Source organism: Drosophila navojoa, chromosome 2 (assembly GCF_054131105.1).
Source record: "Drosophila navojoa isolate 15081-1374.11 chromosome 2, UAZ_NAV_1.0, whole genome shotgun sequence".
In the NCBI taxonomy this organism is placed as follows: domain Eukaryota; kingdom Metazoa; phylum Arthropoda; class Insecta; order Diptera; family Drosophilidae; genus Drosophila; species Drosophila navojoa.
The window spans coordinates 27,763,232-27,785,095 of record NC_142890.1 but is presented as its reverse complement, the minus strand read 5'-3'; the positions used below and the strand labels follow the sequence as shown (position 1 = coordinate 27,785,095).

General features: G+C 38.6%; 1 protein-coding gene across 2 annotated transcripts; it reads right to left on the bottom strand.

Moving 5' to 3' along the window:
* Positions 1–539: 539 nt before the first annotated feature.
* On the bottom strand, positions 540–21,358 carry Lk6 (MAPK interacting serine/threonine Lk6 kinase). Of its 2 annotated transcripts, none has more exons than XM_018112484.3 (6): positions 20,162–21,358; positions 5,160–5,339; positions 4,563–5,074; positions 4,280–4,502; positions 4,004–4,214; positions 540–3,939 (listed from the first exon to the last, which is right to left on the bottom strand). In XM_018112484.3, the coding sequence occupies exons 1-6, from the start codon at positions 20,355–20,357 to the stop codon at positions 1,491–1,493; spliced, it is 3,771 nt and encodes a 1,256-aa protein (XP_017967973.1). In that variant the 5' UTR covers positions 20,358–21,358; the 3' UTR covers positions 540–1,490. The 2 variants fall into 2 exon arrangements, with proteins under 2 accessions (XP_017967973.1, XP_017967974.1); XM_018112485.3 differs by lacking the exon at positions 20,162–21,358 and adding an exon at positions 14,624–15,165.
* Between the last annotated feature and the right edge of the window lie 506 nt (positions 21,359–21,864).

Here is a 21,864-nt window from a genome sequence, read left to right as displayed (position 1 = left end):
TTCTTAATATTTTTCAGGTGCATTTTACATTTACATTTTATATCACAATTTGTATTATTATTATTATGTTGTAATTAACACATGTTCTTCATTTACGCCCAGCAAAAGAAAAAAAAAAATACTTGAGCAAAGTGTCGAGAATTCTCTCTGCTCCTACTTTTATATAAAGAAAGTGTTGGAAAAGTTGAAATTTAGTCAAAAGTATAGACAGTGAGGGGAAGTGCCCTTTCAGAATTTAGAATTTCGAGCTTTTAACGTGATTGTTAAAGGAATGGAAATTTGCTTACTTGGATTTCACACAAATGTGTGCTCAAGCGGACTTTTTAGTAATATTCAAGCATTTCATACAAAAATTTATTCATAATGCCAATTACTCAACTGGTGAATAAGAATTGTTTACAGAACTGCTGAAAATTATTTAGAGCTAGTGTGAGACGTGAGTGTGTGTGGCCCTGAACAGTTCTCCAGAGCCCGTCAAAAATTGAACTCAATTCTTCAGGTTTCTTTAAGGTTTCATCTTAAGTGTATTCATTCCATACTTTTTTTGTTTTTTTTTTTTTTTTAATTGTTTTTTCTTTTCTTTTTTTGTAACAGTTTCTGTAAATTGAAATGAAAATGATAAACAATTTCTTGTACATTTTGGATTTTCTTAATGGTTTACAAAGTTTTTTTTTAATTTTCTTTTTTTTTTTGTAATTGATATACTTGAGCCAAAAAAAGAAAACAAACAGATATATGCAAACAACTTCATCTTCTTCTAATCCCAACAGAAAAGCACAAAAAATTAACAATTTTTGGCGGCAACTGGATTTTGTTTTCATTTCCAAATATAGAAAAAAATTTCATCGATTAAGTGTGTGTATCTATACATATATATGTGTGTGAGTGTGAGTGAGTGTCTAACTCGCTTAAACGCAATTTGCATTCATATCTCTTTTTTTATTTTCATAATAAAAAATTATAGCGAATAATTACATGTTCGTTTTTTTTTTTCACTTTTCAATCTTTTTTATAAAAAAAGTTTTTGTTTTTTATTTTTCATTCGAACGACTGTTTGGTTTTTCTCTTTCATCTTATTTTTGCTTAATTATACAGCATATTTTGCATTGCTTCTTAAGGGCTCTCTTCTTTGCTTTATCTTAACGATTATCAGAAACACAATTTTTTAAGTTTGCATTAAATTAAGACGGAATTTTAAGTAGTTTCTTGCTGTTTACAGTTTTTGTTATGTATAACGCTTCAAGAAATTAATCGAGCAAATTATTAATTATAATTTGCAAATTTAAGATGTTTTTGTTGTTGTTTTGTGATTTGTATATAAAAAGTAATTATACAAAGAAAATGAACAAAAGAAAAAACGAAAAAGAAAACTTTAAACAAACTTTGATTTTGTTTTCGATTTTGGCTCGAATGCCGCCATTCCCAACCACATGGGACTCCTTCAGACAGCTGCAGTTATCGTTGTTGTTGTTGCTATTCTTCTTCATAACTTAGCCACTGGCCGTAGCGGGCTCACAATACTCGGCCAAGTCGCCGGGCCGCTGCTGCTGCCGCATGCGCCGCTGCAGCAATAGACTCTCGCTGGGCGGCGACAGTCCGATGCCCAATGTGGGCGGCTCATCCAACAGATGTGGCGGCACTTGGGACGAATGCACAAAGCGGCCAGAGCCAATGCGAACAGTTGGCTGCTGCTGCTGATGATGATGCTGCTGCTGCTGATGGGCGCGCTGCAAGCCTCTGCTAGGCTGATTCATACCGCAACCACGCATGGGCGCATAGACGCAATCCTGTCGCCAGTTCCGAATCTGCGTTGCAGGCGACGTCGAGTGCTCATCGGAAGGCGGCGATCCGCCGCTGCTGCTTCCAGCGCTATTGTGCCGCTGCTGCTGCTGTTGCTGTTGTTGCTGCTGCTGTATCTTGTAGCCAGCGGCACCGCCGCCGTGAGAGAAGCTGCCCAAGTAGTTGCGCTGCTGATTGCCATAGTGGCCGCCACCGCCGCCAGTGCTAAAGGGTGGGCGGTACTTTCGAAAACCGCCTCCGCCACCAGGAGCGATCATGTTATGTCGCTGCGGCTGCTCCGGTTGATGGCTGCGATGGCGCCAATTCTCTAGGCGGTGCGGCTCGGCGTGTGGAGCTACATAACGTTGTTGCTGCTGCTGCCGTTGCTTTCGTGTGTAGGCATTACAAATGGCTGGGATCGTTGGCTTTAAACCGTTTCCAACCGATTTCATCTCGTGCTCATCATCATAATCATCATCATCTTCCTCATCATCCTCATCATCATCATCGTAGTCATCGTCTTCTTCATCAATGTCGGCATCCTCGTCATTTTGATATGCATCCAATGCAAAGTAAACATTGCGCTGCTGTTTGTTACTGTTGCCAGCAGATTGTTGTTGTTGTTGTTCTTCTTGCTGCGGCGGTTGCTGTTGCTGTTGTTTGCCAAAAGTCGTTCGCATTGTTGTCTTCTCAGCTGCAGTTGTCGGCACTTTCAAATCTTCTACATTGTTATCATTATCATTATCATTATCGTTTGGTGGGCACGTTGCTCTCTCTGCTGCTGCTTCTGCTGGTGTTGTTGTTGCTTCTGCTGCCGGCACTGCCGCTGAGTTGACAACAATATTTGCAGTCTCATAAATTTCAGGTAGCTTTTCATTTAAATCACTAATACTATCCAATAGTTTAACATAATCATCATCATTATCATAAACATTATCATTTTCATCATCGTTATCATCATCATTATCATCATTATCGTAATCATTAGCATAATCGTTATCCTTATCATTGCCTTTGTTGCCATTCGTTTGGGTTTTAGTTGTTGTTGTTGCTTTAACTGGTGTTGTTTGCATTTTGTTGCTGTTGTTGGTGTTGGTGTTGGTGTTGGTATTGGTATTGGTGATTGTAGTAGCACTAATATCACATGACGTTGCTTGTTGCTTTTTAGGCCCATCAACATCATCATCCTCGTTCTCCTGCTTCTTCTCATCCTTAAACACGGGTTTCTCCTGCGCATCGTTGCGCATTGTTGTTGCTTTTGTAGCAAATTCACTTTGCTTTAGTTTTTCCATATTATCAATAATAAGTTCATCCTCATTCTCTACTACCTTAACCTCCTCCTCTTCGTTCTCATCACCTTCAGCTTTCAATTGCTTTCGATTGTCGGCTTCAGTTTTCTTCAGCTGCTTATGCTGCTCCTCCTCCTCCTCCTCGTCGAACTCATCTTCTTCAGCTATATATTCCTCGTTCTGCTGCTGCTGCTCATAGAGATAATCATCGCCCTCATCTTCGTCGAGCGTGCGCCAATAATGCTTATAATGCTGATAGTCCTCGCCCTCTCTCTCCTCCTCGTCCTCCTCTCCCATCTCATCATCATCATATATTGGATCGCCAGCATGGCCAGTTTTCGGATTTTGCTCCTGCTGTTGTTTTTGACGCTCGCGCTGCTCCTGATAGCGACGTGTGGACTGTGCCCACTCATCATCTACACCCTCATCCAGACGGCCAAAAGCCTCCAACGCCTCCTCATCGTCATCGTCCTCCTCGTGCACATTGAGGGTCTTGAAGCCACCGCTGTTGTTAAATATGCCAGAGGCATTCCTCGACGATTGACGGCTATGGCTACTGCCCCCACTGCGCTGAGCCGTAGACAGCCGACCGCCGTAAGTGGACGAAGAGGAGGCATTCACGTTGTTGTTGGCGACGACAGCAGATGCAGTTGCCGATGCATTACGAGAGCGACTGCGTACATAGTGAGCCGGTGGCTTTGGATTATAATTCTCATCGCTGTACGCGTCCTTATAGGCCTGCGAGGGCTGATAGATGTTCGGGCGTTCCTTCATATAATCGTAGCGCATCGAGAAATGCTGCAGGATCACCCGCTTCACGGCCATAGCCGACTCAGCAAACTGGGAAATTTCACGTGCCGATTGATGGTTACTATAACGATTACAAAAAATTGATAAATATATTAAATATTTTAAATGGATTCTGTTATAGCTACCGTCGGATATTGTTTGGCGTTTGCAGCGCCTTATGGCGGATCGTTTGCTTGTTAACGAACGGCTCCTGCTCGCACATGCGAATCCACTTATGGCTGAGCACAGCTTCGGCACTGAGACGTTTCGATGCCTGCTTAACTAGAAGACGGCAAATTAGATCTTTGGCCTCATCGGTCACATCCTCCCACTCGGCCTCCGGAAAAGAAAAGCGGCCTATCCGAAATAAAAGAAAATCTTAAAAGCAGTTCTTCTAAATAGCTTATCATTGCTATGCATACCCTCTTGTATGGACTCGAAGAGCAGCTCCTGGCACGTCCGACAGTTCTCGCCGCGATTCCAACCGCAATCCTCTCCGCAGTTGCCCGAAAATGGCGGATAACCGCAGAGTAGGATGTAAGCAATTACACCCAGAGACCACAAATCACAGCGCTTATCGTAATAATTGGCTTCGCCTACGAATAAATCGACTACTTCTGGAGCCATAAACTCGGCGCTGCCGACCTATAATAGAAGTCGTGAATTAAATAATGATCTAAAGTTTTGTTATAAAGGCTAACTCACTGGGGTCAACAATTGGGGAGTGGCCGCTGGCGATGATATGTCCGTGGTGAACTTTATGCCGGAGCCCAGATCAAAATCACATATTTTAATTGGACAGAGCGAATCCGTTTTAACGCACAATATATTCTCCGGCTTGAGATCACGATGAGCAATGCCCTTCTTGTGCAGAAAATCTAAGCCGGATGCGATCTCTTTGATGATCTGCGCCGCCTCGTGCTCCGAAAAACAGATTTGCTCCTGGATACGCGTGAGCAATGGGCCGCCGTTAATTTTCTCAAACACTAAATAGAATTTCTCATCATCTTCGAAGAATTCGATCAATTGCAAGATGCCCGGATGTCCCTGACAGTGATGGAATGTCTCCACTTCACGAAAGACACGCGCACGCGCATGTCCTGGTATCTTATCGATAACCTTCACAGCATACTCCAGATCGGTATAGATGTTAACGCACGTCTGCACCGATGCATACGCACCCTCGCCCAATATCTCGCCAGTCAGCTTATACAACTCTAAAATGGGAATAGAGAAATTCAATTTCATTATTATACAGATCTATGATATATATATCATGCCTATGTAGGTTTATCTACTTACCCTGAAATGTTGACGAGTGCAGCGAGGAGCTGATGCGCTTCTTACGGCGCTTCTTCTGCATCTCCTCCTTGTGCCGGTTGAGCTCCGCCTGACGCTCCACTTCGGTCATATTCGGCGCTTCGCTCGATTCGTTCCCGGACACATCTTCGCTGCTATAGCGCGTTAACTCATTCTGGCCGTCTGCAATTGCAAATTAAAGCGAAATAGACAGATTACAATAGGAACTCTATGATTTGTAAGTATTACCAAATTATATGAAAAACAAGCTGTTAATGTATTATGATGAAATTGAAGACACGTATTATCTTTTATTTATCTAATGAACTGCTGAAATTGCAGTTATTCGCAACTGCTCGGCGCAACGCTTAGCGGCAAACTGTTGCTGAAAAAAAGCGACTGCCGACGTTACGCCTACAGATAATTTCTTTATACACACAAATTGAAATGCTTCTTTAAAAAAAGTATGTTTACACTTGAATATACAGCACCTGATTTTGGTTAGTTCTTGTAAAGTTTCTTTTTATACCCTGAACCCATTGAAAATGGGAAATCAGGGTATAATGGTTTTGTTAAAATGTATGTAACAGGCAGAAGGAGGCGTGGCAGACCCCACAAAGTATATATATTTTTGATCAGGGCGACGAGCTGAGTCGATTTAGCCCTGTCCGTCTGTCTGTCCGTCCGTCCGTCCGTCCGTCCGTCCGTCCGTCCGTCCGTATGTTTGAACGCGTCGATTTCAGAAGATATAAGAGCTAGAGACTTCAACTTTTTTTTAAAATGTCCGTAAAAACAGCGCGCATATCGAGTTTTTCACTAAAAAACGATAACTCATTCCGATAGTTTTTTATCGATAAAAAACCTTATCGTAGATCACTTAAATAATTATATCTCTTACATCTTTCAAGCTAGAGTCTCCAAATTTAAAATGTATATAAAGATGTATTTTATACAATTTCGGTTTTTGTTAAAATTTACCCCCCACCCCTAAATCCACCCCCTCACCCTCATCTTTATAAAAGTCGTATATCAAATACTAGAGACTTGTGCTTCGGTATGCACATACATTTAAACATCATGATTACGTTCTGTAAGTTTCATTACGATCGTACGTCTAGAAATGAAATTATTCAACAAATAAGTTCTCATAATATTGCCAACACTGCAGCGCAACCCAAGAGCAATAGGTTATAAATTTATAACTCCTACATTTTTAGAGCTATAGTCTCCAAATTTTAAAAGTATATTCCAATGCATTTTATACAATTTCGGTTTTTGTTATATTTTGGATACCGGCTCCAAATTCACCAGAATCCCCAGTGAAGGTCAGATTCTAGTATAGCTAATTGTGAATGATTTGATTTGATGTTTTCTTTTAAATGCCAAATATTCAATAGAATATGTAGATCATATGCTGAAAGTTTCATTAAATTCGGTTTAGTCAATCGACGTTAAAAAATAACAAAATGTTTGGCCAATTAACAAACGCACGTGCTGCAGCAACAGCAGTTTTCCAATACGTGTGCACACATACATTCAAACATCTTCTAGCACATTCTTTGAATCACATCAGCAGTTAGTTTCGTTTAGTTCTGCTAGATGGCGTTGCATCAGTGAATCTATTTCAGCTTTGACATTGCAAATGAGAACAGAGGAGTGGCGTCATGGTAGAGGGCGCGGCGCTCGATCGCGAGGTCCCCGGTTCAAGTCCTGCTGGGCGTATTGTAGTTTTCTTTTAATTGCTTCAAAACTTTTATATATTTGTGATTAAATTTCTCTTATATTTTTTCAAAAATCGAAATTGAAATTTTAACATTTTTATTAGTTTGGTTGTTCTTGCACATTCTTAAAGTCACATCAGCAGTTAGTTTGACTTAGATTTGGTAGATGGCGCTGTAGCAGTGAATCTATTTCAGTTTTGACATTGAAAATTAAAACAGAAGGGTGGCGTCAAGGTAGAAAGCGCGGCGCTTGATCACAAGGTCTCGGGCTCAAACCCGGAGCGTGTCGGAATTATCTCTTTTAATTGTTTCAAAATTTTTATTTATTTAATTAAATGAGTTTTCTATTTAATTTATATTTTTAAATACATCGAAATTGAAATTTGAACCATACTAAATGTGCTTTTCTATTATTTTGGTTCAGGGTAGTATCTAGTCGAGCACTCTCGACTAGAGTTTTCTTACTTGTTTTATAATATTAAAATTTAGCTGTAATATTAAAATTTTATTTTAATATTATCAGCTTATATTTTATTTATGATTTCTTAAAATATATAAGTGCCGGAAGCAAATTTAATCAATTATAAAAAGTTAATTTTAGCTTTATAAATAGATGAATATCATAATATTAAATTATAGTTTTATTAATTAGAATTTTAAATCAAATCAGTTTGCAGGATATAGCATATATAATTTATCTTAAATATCTCAAGTTTAATTTCTTACAATAATCAGGAATAACGTGTAAACCTGTCGTGCGCTCGTCGTTCGAATCGGCTTGAGTCACCTTTTAAAAGGCGCTTCCTACTCAACAGGTCGCTTTATAAAGAGCGTAACCAAGTATTTAGGCAGCTGTTTGCAAATAATGATGAAATACCCTTTTATAGATTCAGAATACAAATACAAGCACAATTATGCACTATATATAAGACTGTGGCTATGACTGTGTGACTACGGCTTAAAATAGTCAAATGAAAAAGAAGCTTAGCGATTTATGACAATAAATAAAAAGGCTTTGTTCGATTAAATTTCTATTTACATAGACCGAGAAATTAGGAATTAAATGCCAGCTGTTAGTAAGGTATATATAATATTCTCAAAACCTATTCGACCTCAGACTGTCCTAATATTCTAAAAAGAACAAAAATTACATTTGCATACATAGCTCATTCATATATACATAATTATTAATTCATTAAATAAGCCTCAATGAGTCTTGGTGAAACTTTTTGAGGCTTTTTTGTGCTGCAACGTCTGCGTCTGCGGCTGCGGCTGCTGTCCATCTTATAAATTGAAAAGCGTGACATTTTAATTCTTTGCATAGATATTTGTTGAGCAGCCTTCGATTTCGTAGGCTGGCGTTAAATGGAGATTCAACAGAATGTTAATCAAATAAAGCAACAAGTGCTTATCAAGTCGCGTCAGAGCTACAGCAAACCGAAAGAAACTGAGAGGAATATGTCCATATGTACGTGTATAATGACCATTAGGGTTTGGGTTCGCACAATAAATATTTGCGCACATTTATCGGCGACCAGTTGCCATATTTGTGTATATTCCTACATACACATATTCAGGTTTTTTATCAATGCATAAATGTTTATAAATAAACAAGTGTGTATAGAAAAATAATAATACAATGTATGCATATATACATAGATGGATCGCCACGGCGAGTACATAATTTTAGCGCAACTGCGTAGAAAGCAAATCGCGTGTCGTAAACAAGTCGCGAGTAAGAAGAAAAAATTATAATAATAAAAAATAAAATATGTAAAAAATCAAAAACCTGGGCCCACATATCAAAAGTTTAATGTGAAAACTGAATTCAGCGAGCGGACGAGCGGGGAAAGGCGAGAAGAGGAAGAGCAGAGTAAAGACCACAGCCGGCAATCGATGCCTGGCCTGACAATGCTCATGACAATAATAATCTTCATTATGATCATAATGATGATGAGCAAGCAGCAGGCATACTCGACGCATTTTTGCAATTTAACACCCTTGCATATGGTATGTATTGAATTTTGACCTAGTGTGTAACATGATTTTTTATAAAGTATGTACACATTTATCTAAGATCGATAATAAATCGAATGTAATCTTTAAGTTATCGAACTGATTCTTAACATAAACGCAATTTAGTTAAGTTTCTGTTGTAAAAATCTCTTTCTTGTTTTTATAAATATAATATAATAATAAAAATTATATAGTTTATTTCTTAAGTCAATTAAATTTTATTTATTATTTTTTAAACACCTATCTATGGTCTATATTTTTACGACTATTGACTTTTAGGGTATTTCGAATTCGGCGTGCTCAATGTGGTTTCGTCCTCTGGTTCTCTTTAATTGCTGTCATAAACCAGGCACACGAATCGTTTGTGTGTTCAATATTCTATTTATAGATATCATGGGACTTACGACTCTGTCTGGCCACTTAAATGCGTTTAAGGAAGAAGCGCAGAGCGAAAGTGACAGAGACAGAGAGAGAGGAGGCGGTGGAGGCGGAACAACTGACAGATCGCTGGCCCACCCAATCGCCAACTGCTGTTCGCAAATGCAACTCGTAATCAGTAGAGTTCAGTGGGGAGTGGCGCAAAGTGGGCGGCTGGTCTGAGACCGTTGAAGGGGTTTGCTTGGATGTCCATACAATAATAAATCTAATGCTCATAGGCATTGGACCTTTGAGCGTCAGAGGTAATTGGCCTTTGGCGACTGACTGTCGTCGTGGTGTTGTTGAGACGCATAACAAAAATAAATAAACGAGCAGACCGAACAAACTACTCAAAGTAATGCAATAGGCATATGTATATGTATGTATATGCAAATAATTGTATAGGGTTCTACAAACAAACTTGACTTGATCATTGAACTATTGAAGAGAATAAAACGTAAAGCTACGTATAATATAATATCAAGATTTTTATTTTGTTGCATTTATATACGTCATTCTGAAATTATAAATCCCTCAATGATCTTTCTAATAACTCCCACAACTGTTGCAAAAATATTGAGTTCCTACCATCTTTACTTTTCATTTCTACAGATACAACAAGACTGAGGGGCAATCAATCATTCTTATCGCATTCCTTATAAATCCACTTGCCAATCGCACACACTACTTATGTATGTATGTATGTATGTATGTATATTCTGTATTGTATTTTGTTGTGACCCAATTTCTTCCTAGACATTCTCGTATATTCTTCCGCCTTTTAGCTGGCTGCTGGCATTAACTATTTATCTAGAACGCAATATATACGAAGGCAAACGTTGATAAACAAATAAATACTACTTTGAAATATTTAGACAAGCTTTCATTTTTATTTCATACTAAATTTCTATTCTTTTCTTTTCTATTCTATGTATTTGTTTTTTAGCTGGTTCCGGTGCAGCCGCCGTCTTCAATCTTATTTATCATCGATTCGCGGACGTCATTTCTCAGCTTCTCAGCGAATGGTTTTGCGATTGTAAAATTCTCGTTTTATTATTGTGTCTCGCTGCTGAGTGAATATTTTGGCCGAAAGCCCACCGAAATTCAGAAGCACCCCCCACAGCAGCAAACACGTCATTTGCGCTGCCACGCCCAGTTGCACACACGTTTCACCGCCCACTTGACGCACACACACAGTTATACACATGGCCATTTGCTCTTATCTAAATTTAAATGTGGCCTATTTAGTGCGTTTTTTTCTCTCTCTGTTGTTAATTCTTATCAATTACGTAAATTAAATTGTGGAAAGCAACAAAATAACACAAATTTATGTTTATTCTTCTTGTTCTTTTATTGTGTTTTCTTTCCTATCGCCTTCGTTTACGTTTGGCAACTTTTTGCGCATTGCTTTTGGAAATATGTGCAAATCATTTTGTTTTGTTAATTTCTCGATTTCATGAAAGAGCTTCTTCTTTCCTTCAGCTGCGAGTAAATTAATTATGATAAATTGACAGATAATTTGTTGTAGAAAAGCTATTGACAAATTACAGTGATTTCTATTTATTATTACTTTTTTGTATTCAATACTCATGTAAATTCCTTTGTTTTTCTTAATTTTCTTCCCTATTGTCACCGAAGACGTTTTAATTAATCCAACTAATCAGAAGCTTGATGTCCTCATGGAGATTATAAAAACGCCTGATGAAATCTTATTCTTCGTATTTCATCAGCCTAAATTCTTGAAGAATACCTGCGCAAAAGCTCTGTAGATAGATTGTTTATTTTGGTTTCGTTTTGTTGATGCGCAACCCAAGTTTGGCGACAGAAACATTTGAGGTTTGCGAGCGCTTATCTAAGCGGAGATGAGAGAAGCTTTGCTTTTAACTCTCGGGTTACCGCTTATCAAATCACTCACGAATACATATGTATGGCATATAGTATATTTGCAATATATGGTAAACGCCTGATGTTTTCTTTGTGATTCAGTCGAACGTCAATTGGAAGCCATAGAAAACTGAAACCAAAACAAGCTTAAAATAGTTGTTTTTCTCATTTTCTTATTCCTCATCTTCTTTCTCCCGTCGCTTTGCATAATAAAAAATAAATAAAACACATACAAAAACAAAAGCAAAAAACGGGTATACGATTTCTAGCTTTCGAGTCCACATTATCTCTGACGCATTTGCCGGCCGGCAAAGCGGAGACTGCGAAGCGGGGCGAGGGTCGATTGAGGGGTTTGAGAAGTCGTCTGTTTCACTATCAAGCTCTAGTTGAGCCCCTCAATTTGAATTAATTGCGTCGTACTCTCTAAGTGTCCATTACTTTTGTTATTTGCATTTATAGAGCTACAAGCGCAAAATTCTCTATTGATAAAATTATTTTAAGCACTATACATATCGACAATTATTGTATCTGTGAGCATAGGGTAGGATACCCTATCTTATAATCTTTTTTAGGTATTTCTTTTCTTTGCAGAGTATTTCTTTGTTTCTATATACACACACATACACACAGAATAAATAAATAATTTTTGCTGGCATATTTTAGCATTAAATTGCCAGAACAACTTTATAAACAAAATTAAGCAGCAAATATTTGCAAAGAGATTGTGCCTACACATACTTACAAATACATACATATATATACATACACACATTTATATATGTATTTGTATAGTAAATGCAAGAATTAATAAACTGCGTTTCAGATATGCCATAAATTCGCTATACAAAATAAAGAACAGCCATAATTCTGTTATGTATTTGCCCAAGAATCGCAAATTGAAACAGTTGTTGGTAAAGCCCGACAGTTGTTGATTTGTTTTAATTATAATTATTGTTGCTCTGATGCAATATGTGATAAGATAATAAAGTAATATTTAGTAGAAAGAGAGGCGTCGATAATACCTTGTTGTTTAGCTCAGGTTAGGGCAATAGCAATAAAGGTCCATTTAAACCCAATAAGACCGAAACAACAAGTCCAGTATAGACAAACTACTTGGAGTCGAATGCAAATCAGACAAGAAATTCAATGCAATAGTATATGAAATGTCTGGAGTTGATCTGAATTCCAAAGAGACTACTAAATCTCTTACAGTATAGAAACTTCTAGTGTTCAATAAAGAATAGAATGAACTATTAAACAAGATAACTAGAATGATGCTCATAAAGAGACCTAAAAGCAAGGTCAAACTTAGCTAAACATGCCCACTTCAAAACAAAAGTCATTAGAAGTATAAGTACTTCAAATTAATAATATCAGCAATAAAAATAACAGACCGTCGTATTAAAACGTCTGCCAATTTTTAACACCGAGCGGGGAGTTTCCCCTCTCCCAATAGGGTTATCAAAACGAAGCTGATAGCCAAACAGTTATCAAAAAAAATAATGAAAACAGTCCTATCAAAGCGAAAATATATTTAAAGAGAAACAACAATAACAGCCTTGAACATTTTGAGTTAAAGCTGCAGAACAACAACATAAATAATAACAATAATTAAGGAGCAAAAGAAAAAGCAAAATTAGGTTTACTGACTGACTGATTGAGATAGTACGACAAATTATACAAAGGTCAGTAAAGGAAAGAAAAGCAAAGAATAAATCAAGCCTGATGCAAAATGTGGTAGCAAATAACAAGTTAACTTGTTTACAATGCTTAAAATTTAATTTAATTTAAAAAATAATAACTCGAAACAAGAAAGTTGTCGATGTGCAAACACATGCGGCTGCTATTGATATGAAAATGAAGAGAGAACAAAGACCATACGAAGAGCAACGCAAATGTCAGCCCGACACATGCTCCGCTCTCACTCTTTAAAGCTATCGCTCTCTTTTGCTGCTGGCGCTCAATCTCATGGTGTGTTACTTCATACAAGCAGCCGCCGCAGCAACAACAAACACAAATTTACCCGAAAGAAGAAGAAAATTATTGCGCCGCCGAATAAAATTGTAAAAGCAAAAGTTAAAAAAAAAAATGGCGAAAAGTAAATAACACAACAACAGCGAAAATTACCGGTAAGGCTGGCGTGTGCGAGGCGTGTGGATTGTCGAGTGTGTATGTGTTTGTAAAAACAAAAGCAACAAACTATAATGCATAATTATAATATGAAAAACAAGTTTACAAACACACTCTAAGACGTGCCATGAATGGGTATTTGTGTGTCTGTATATTTGTAGCTAGGCCTGCCGGCAAATGCTCAAGGTCGGCATATTTGCTACGCTGTAATTGTGAGTCGCTGCATTTGTGTGCTTGTGGGTGTGTACCGAAAGAGAGCAAACGAAAGACATGAGCACGCACTAATTCCGCTCCCCCAACTAGAGACTCGTTGAGCCTGTTTGCTACGACGCATATTCTTACTGGAAGCAAAATGTGACTCAACTGCTGTACTGCTGCAGCATACCGTACAGACCTACATACATACATACATACTAGGGATTATCGTTGCAATTCAAAAATAAACAAAAGTGATTCCATATTCATGATATCAACAAAAACTAATTTGACCCTAGTGATTGAATAATTATTGTGCAAGAAAAAACAAGTGGTTTTTTTTCTGCTATGAAATGGATGTTTTTTTTTTCTGGAATCCGCTAATTCAAAATATATGTACATACATACATATGTATGTACATAGTATGTACATTTAGATTAAATGTACTTGTTATTCCATATTACTGGTCCTCTGCACTGAAGTCCAATTGCCTCAATTACCTTAAAAATGTACTTGATACCAGACATTGGCCCCAACAATTGATTTACAATTGTAGATGGCATGAATTCTAATTTGATTTTCAAAAACTATTTACCGTTAACTGTGCTCATGCATATGCATATGCACAATGTCCAAATGACATTTACATACTTCTTTTCTTTTCGCATTTTTATGCATTCTTCAAAAAAGAAATACTAATAAATTGCAAGTGGAAGTAAAGGCACAATTAAATGTAATAATAGCAGCAACAAGGAAATGCAACAGCAGAGCAAATTCCAAACGAAACACACACACACGCACTTGTATGTACGTACATACATATGTAGCTAACGGAAAGACAGTATGAATGAATAACAAAAGGCAAAGCAAAAAAAAAAAAAACGGCATTTTAATAGAATTCATTTCAGAGAGCGCAATTAAAAATATGGGGATATGGATATGGGATAACAATTTATGTTCGTATGTGTGTATGCATGCGCACATGCATATACATATGTACATATATGCATGTACATACATATGTATGTACGTACATACAAGTTCTAAAGCTTAAAGCTTCTATAATAGGTAATTTGCTTAGATTTTTTGTATATTGTATTTACCCAACATGTCTGTGCTTGTGTTGTCGTCGGTGTTGTTGTTTTTGTGCTTTGCTTGCTATTAGCCGCAACGCAATTTATCTAAGCAACGTCTACTGCTCAGTCAACGTCGCTGCTGGCTTCGCACGTTTTTTCCTTCCTTGGTATTCTTTCGTACCTTAAAACTGCGTTCACTCTTTTCGTTATACTATTAGTTACTTTTGCTTGTTTTCTTTCAATACATCTTTAAAGCAACAAAACTTCTATATAGAACCGAAGGAGTTTTGATGAATGAACGTTGCCTAAAACACGCGGAAAATCTTTAGCTACTGTGTGTTTGCGCGCGTGTGTGGGAGACTACAACGTGGACTGCTGTCTTTAGTTCGATTTTACTGCGACCGCTGCGGAAAATAGTGTATACATGTGTGTGTGCGAATATGATAAAACCGAATGGCGTGAAATATATAAAAACGGAACAATTCTTAAAACACGGACAAAAATATAGCCGGACCGTCGTCTCGCGGCGCAAACGAGGAAAGAAACAAACACGCGTCGTCAAACTACGACCAGTGTTCAGGCCCAGGCGGCAGCAGCCAAAATACTAACACAGTGAGAGAGAGACGTCTGTGTGAGAGTAGAGCAAAGCAGAAAAGAAAGAGAGCGAAAAAGCACAACACAGCGGCAAAGTGTGAGTGAGACCAATCGCATTTCTAATAAGAGTATTGCCAGCTGCCAGCTGCCAGCTGCCTGCTGTCTGCTTCTGTCTTGTAACATGTTAGAGGGTAGGGCAGCCGCGTGCAGAGCTTTGAAATTTTTATGCTGCGCAGAGTGCTCTTTGCACGTGCCAAAGAGCGAGTTAACGCACGCTGACGTAGCAAATGTTTGTGCATATTTTTTCTGCTTACGTGACTTTTCAACACTTGGTGCGGTTAAGAGATAATATGAAATACATGTGTATGTATGTATGTTAGTACGTATGTATGTACATTTTGAGCAATTCGTTTCATATGAACATTATGTCAGTAAATATATTGTATGACCATATACATACATACATACATACACACACATACATACGTACATATGTACATACATGTATCAATTTATGTTTGTATGCGAGCTTTCGCTGATTTTGTTTACACAATAAACTTTAACTTTCAAGCATGGGCAAAATGTTCAGACGGAAGCATCTAGAAGCCGGTTTAGAATTAATCAAATCAAAATAGGTGAACATTTTGTGGTCTTAAATAAGCGTGGAGAGCTAGCTAATAAACTTTGACCCCCGCTGTTCTTGGAGGTAATAAAAACAATTGAGTACTTGACTATGGAAAGTTTTTCAATTTGATTCAATTAGAAGAATCGATGCCGGCGTATATGTATGCATGTATGTACGTACATATGAACCTTAAATAAAAAAAATCTGCACAGCGCAAAAGAGCAAAACAGAATGACGTGTGAAATTTGGCAACATGGCTTGGGCGTGTGCGAAGTGGGAAGCGGAAGATGAAAGCAGATCGTGTTCAATGTTTAACGAATTTAAATTGCGTTCTATTAAATATAATGAAATCTTCATTACAAACATATGAGCAGAATTCAAGAAGAGTGCGTGAAAGAGAGTGAAAGAAAGACAGAGAGTACGAAAGAGAGTGAACAGTTGACGAAAGCAGGCGAAACAATGGAGACTGACATAATCGAACAGCAGAGCACTACAAAGCGCGTTATTTTGTTTTTATTTTGAGCTGGCGAAGTAAATACATATGTATATGAGTGAGAGAGCTTAACGAAGCCCATAACGTAGACGCGCAGACCGAAGACCAGCTGAGCCGAAAGGCGACAGCCGTTTTGTCGCTCGCTGCAGCTCAAAACACAAACAGCAAAATAACAACAAAAGCGACAAGTGGTGGCCCCAACACAGGGCATGCGGGGTTCATGGAGAGCAGGCGGGAATACCTAGCAGATAGTGTAAGAAAGAGAGAGAGAGAGAGAGAGAGAGAACGCAGACATTGAGCGCATATAAAAAGACCGGTATGACCACGCAAAAAGCATACAACGCCAACAGCGAATGAGCGACCAGAAGACAAAATCGAACAAACACAAACAGCGCTGCCATTCATTTGCTCTCTCAGTCTCCCTCTCTCACTCGCTCACAATCTTATACCTGAATTTTAGTCAGTGAAACACATACAAGCACAACATCACGTAGGCTGCTGACGTGCTTTTGTTGAGGGCAGCGTGAAAAACGAGGTTAACGCAAACATCTACACCAACTCAAACACACACAACTGACACAAGCACAGCAATATCATCGCCTGATGTGCAAATTGCGTTCAAAAACAAATGAGTGGAAGGGCAAAAAAAGCAAAGCTAAAACTACTGAAACTACTTTAAATAGTGCTTTGTTTTCTCAAAACTTGCATTAATACAAATGTACATATGTACATATATATATATGTATCTTGGTGTATGGAATTTCTTTACCTTTTTTTATACGTTGTATGACAGCTACAGCGTTGCCATATGCAAGGAAAACATTGCAGTGTCTACATTTACATGCATATAATATACGAATATTGTTAGCATTAATGTGTGTGTGCCTGTGTCTGTGTTTATGCTTGTGTAAGGGAGAAATGCGTGTGAGGCTGCACGTACGCACACGCACACGCACACGTACACGTATTATTACAATAAAGCACAAGGTAGTCCCTGTGGTATGGTGGAGAAAAACAATAGTGATTCTAAATACTTCTCGCCTGTCACTCATTAATCATGCCATAGACCAACGCACGGTGGCAATTGGCCAAACAACCACCCACAAAGAGTTGCCTACTTACACATATGTATGTACATACATTTATATATGCATACATATTTACAGCAACAATATACTTTCAATGCAAAATAAGTTATCGATATAACGATAGACAACGCCCTCTACCCAAATCCCGTTTTTGCATCCAATATGCAGTTGCAAATTGCTGAATAAATCCAGCCCTCCCCGCCCACAAATTCACACATAGACATAGCCTTCATTTCAATTGATATGCATACAGCTCAGTAAAGGCGCTGATAAAAGCGATTTTTATTGCATTTTTTGTTCGCTCAATATTTATTTTTTTTAAAAGGTTTTTTGTTTTTGTTTTAGGTTTGTCATCGTCAGTCTCTGCCACCGCTGCTGTTGCACTAGTAGCAGCGACGCGTCGCAACGTCGCTACACGTCAGCAGACGTATGGCTCGAACTCGGTCAGCGTTGGAGCGTGGCAGCGCAACAGTGCTTGCGGGCAGAGAGCGGGCGACCGCTGCGCTCATCGTTTTGTCTTTGTTCGCAACGTTCGTTCATTTTTGTTTGCTCGTTTGCTTTGACTGCCGTTCTATTTTGGGTTTCTGCTCTTGCTGCCGTTGCCGCTGCCACTGCCAGTGCTGTTGCTGCAGTTTCTGCCGCTGGTTGCAGCACCAAAGTGCAATAAACGTCATCAAGGTTATGTGCAGTCGCTGCGCTGCTACTGCAGTCGCAGTCGCAGTCGCTGTTTGCCGCAGTCGCTAGTTTCGCCTTAAAGTTTATTAACACTTCGTGATCCGTTTTCATTTGTTAAGCTCTTCGAGTAACGAAAAAAGCTCGCAACGTGAATCACTTTGTATAAATTGACTGCACACTCAGTTAAGATAGCTGAGCATATCTCGCCATCTCGCTTGCACTCATTCAGCTCTGTTTTCTTTTTATACCAACGTTTGTATATGTATGTATGTATGTATGTACTTAATAAAAATGCAAATAAATTTCGTTAATTTGTCAATTCCGGAAATAAGCCTCAGCGCGTAGCTAGCTCAAAAGCAACAGCAGCAATAACAACAACAATAATTCATTTCACGCTTCTGCCCACACGACGTTGACTCAGTCGACAGCAGCTCCGGCTCTGCTCCCGCCCCAACCCTTTTCGATATTTGGCCAGAGACCTGGTAGATAAAACTCTGGGAAAGTTTTCTCCTCGATTTCATTTACGTCTCTTCTTCAACGGGGCAGCTGTCTGAGCTGTTTTCATATGTGTTGCTCATTTCCTTCCAGCTGTTTGTTGCTCCATACCTTCTATATCTTATCGCTTCCACTCTTTCATTTCTCTTTCTTGCACAGATAACCATATTGTTTATTAATTCTTGAATACTCGGCTATCCACTAGAGTTAGACAAAGAGGTATTTATTGCTTCGGGGCGAGGATTACTTGAAGTGAGTGGGAAGACATGCACCAAACGATCAATTTTAAAAGAATAGTACAAAATATATGACTAAAGAGAATAAGAACAATATATGTATGTATATGGAACTGCGACAATCCTATTGAACAATGCCCTATGTAAAAATAAAACTTAATATCAATCATATTTCCTATTCTCCTCAGTATTGCATATATGTATATCTGATATTACACACTTCAACACATTTATTTGTTTTTCATTTAATTAAATGTGATGCAATCTTAGCTATCGACGTCACAGGAGTTTGTAAAACGCAATCTAGAAAACTTATACGTGTTTGCTATGCTGCATTGAAATAAATTAATTTCTTTATATGTACACGTTATGTAGTTAATATAATAGGGAAAAGCTAGATCTCAGGTGATCTACTAATACGACGTATGGGTGCGAAAACTGTTGCTTAAACGAATATAAACATACATATAACACATTGCCAACAAAAATCAAGCAAATTAAATTAATTGTAAAAACGAATATACGTATAATATTAAGTTGTAGAGCATTAAAAATAACTCATTAGCCTATATGTGATGAAGATTTATGCGATATTATTTGTAGAGTGTTTCCCAAATTCGAGCGCGCTTTAAGTTACTGCAGCCCACTGTAAATACCTAAGAATTAGTGGAACATACAGCGATCGACGACCAATCAAGCTAAAGTCGAAATGCGTATACCCAAATCTACCCTACATTCTCTATATATTTTTAAAGCTGAAGACCTCAAGGGATGTCCGCAGACAGTCAGATAAATTCTAGGAAATGTTAGGAATAGGAACGTACATAGGAACCATTCAATGGTTTGTTGCCAGGGGCTGTCTCAGCTTTATAAATACTTTGTACGCAAAACGAATGCGTAATGGAAATCGGGAAACACATGCACACGCACACAGAGGCAAGTGCAATGTGTTCCAGAACGATTTCGAAACTAAACAATAAGAAGCACCAAGTGGCAGACATTACACGAACAGCGGCGTAAAAACCATTCACCGAAGAAGACAAGACGAAACCGAAAAATAAAACAGCCCATGCACAGACGCACACATACACATATGCACAAGGGCAGCTAGCGCGTAAGATGTAGGGATGAAGGGCGCTGCGTTCTACACTAATGCCTCTATCTCGCTCGCACACGTTAGTGTAGTGCGTGGCAGCTGCAAAATAAAGTTTCAATGCACACAGCTCGCACAGTGGCTGCACAGCCGTATTTTGCGCTTCAAATATTGACAAGGGAAAGCCAAAGAGCGTAAGAGCGAAAGAGTTGTAGAAAAGGAGCTCAAAATATAGCAAGAAAAAAAACTTGAAATTCAACACTCACCTGATTGACTTTGGCTGCAGCTGTTGTCCGTGTTGCTGCAAGAGACATTGCTGCCTACGCCTACGCCGCTGTCCGCAGAGCCGCTTGCGTTGTTGTTGTTGGCGCTGCTGCCGCTGCCGGCGTTGCGTCGCAGCGACGCGAACTCCATTGCAGCAGCTGTGCTGGCATTTTCCTCTTCCAAAATACGTAAAACCATAATTTTGGCGCTGTCTTTCGACTTTGAATCCCTTGGTTTCCCTTTTTGGCACTCACACAGTCTCTCTTTACTCCTATCACACTAGCAAATGCACGCACCGTGTTTTTGAGAACTATTCCGGTCTAACAGCTGCAAGCTTGCCTTCTTTTCCTTTTCGCTCTTACAGGGTGCTAATAAGACACAGCGTTGACGTCAACGTCGCTGCAGCTACTTCTGCAACGGCTGCGTTGTGCTCTCGCTCTCTCTGCTGCTGCTGCTGCTGCGGCGTTAGCTGTTGTTGCTGCGCTCATTCAAAATGGTGGCTATTGAAAAGATTTTTCTGTTGCGCTATGGCTGCGGCTGCTCTGCCAAGAAATTAATTGTTATTTGAATTTTTTGCTACTACAATTTCTGCACTTGATGTAGTTGCAGTTGGCGTCGTTGCGAATTGCGCAGCAGCATCAAAATAGAAGAAAAATTGTCGCAGGAAAATTTACTTTGGCAAAACAATTTTTCAGCCACTGTTCGGCAGCTGCTGTTCTGCTGACGTCGGCTGCGCTGCACTATTGTCGGTCGGTTGTTGGTAATGGTGGCTATTGTTGTTGGTATTGTTGCTGGATTTTCTCATCACATTAGCAAAAGCAAGCACAAAATTGAATATTCCTTCTATTTGTCTCAATATTAAATGATTCGATCCTCTTTGCTTTTTACCTTTGTGGTAGATGTATTGGTATATATGTATTTGTGGGGGCTTGAATATGGTTGATTTTATTGTGGTTGCAGTAAAATTTGATTGAATATTGCAAAATTTGCTGTTGGTTATTGCCTGGGACTGACTGGTGGTGTTTGGTCGTTGTAGCTGTTGTTAAAAATTTTCTGCTGATTACAACACAAAAAAAATCGCTGAAATAGCGGACAAAAGCCGTTTTCTTTGCGTTTTTCGCTTTAAATTATCTCTTTTAGCTACCGATCCATTTTTCAACGTTCGAAGATGATTTCCGACTGACTAAAATTAGCGATGCATCATTGAAGTAATACAAAAATATCGATAGCTTTTCGTTACCGATAACAGTTGGCAATAGTTCTTATCGATGTATTGATATTAACAATAAAACTGTTCCACTAACACACATATGGCTAGTGATTGTACTATTTACAATAAGTCAGATATTTAAAAGTTGACATATTTTGTAATATTATGTTTGCTTTTCTTGGTAGCTCTTATCTATGCTATTCTTATTTAATAAAAGTATTTATAATTGGTGCCACTGTTAGCTGTGGAGCAACACTGTTAATTGTGGAGCAAATAAGCTATCGAGCCCAGTTTCGAACCTTTGCAACACACATTTAACGTATCTACATCTTAAAGCTCCGAAAGCTCCCATTGAATTTAGTAAACATGTTAATTATGTGGTTGTTATGCGATGTAATATTTTGAACCGCCCCAATTGAAGGCCCGCCTGGTGGGTGGAGCAAAGTCCATCAACAACCAATCGTATCGTCGAAGAGTTGCTACGACAGGACATGG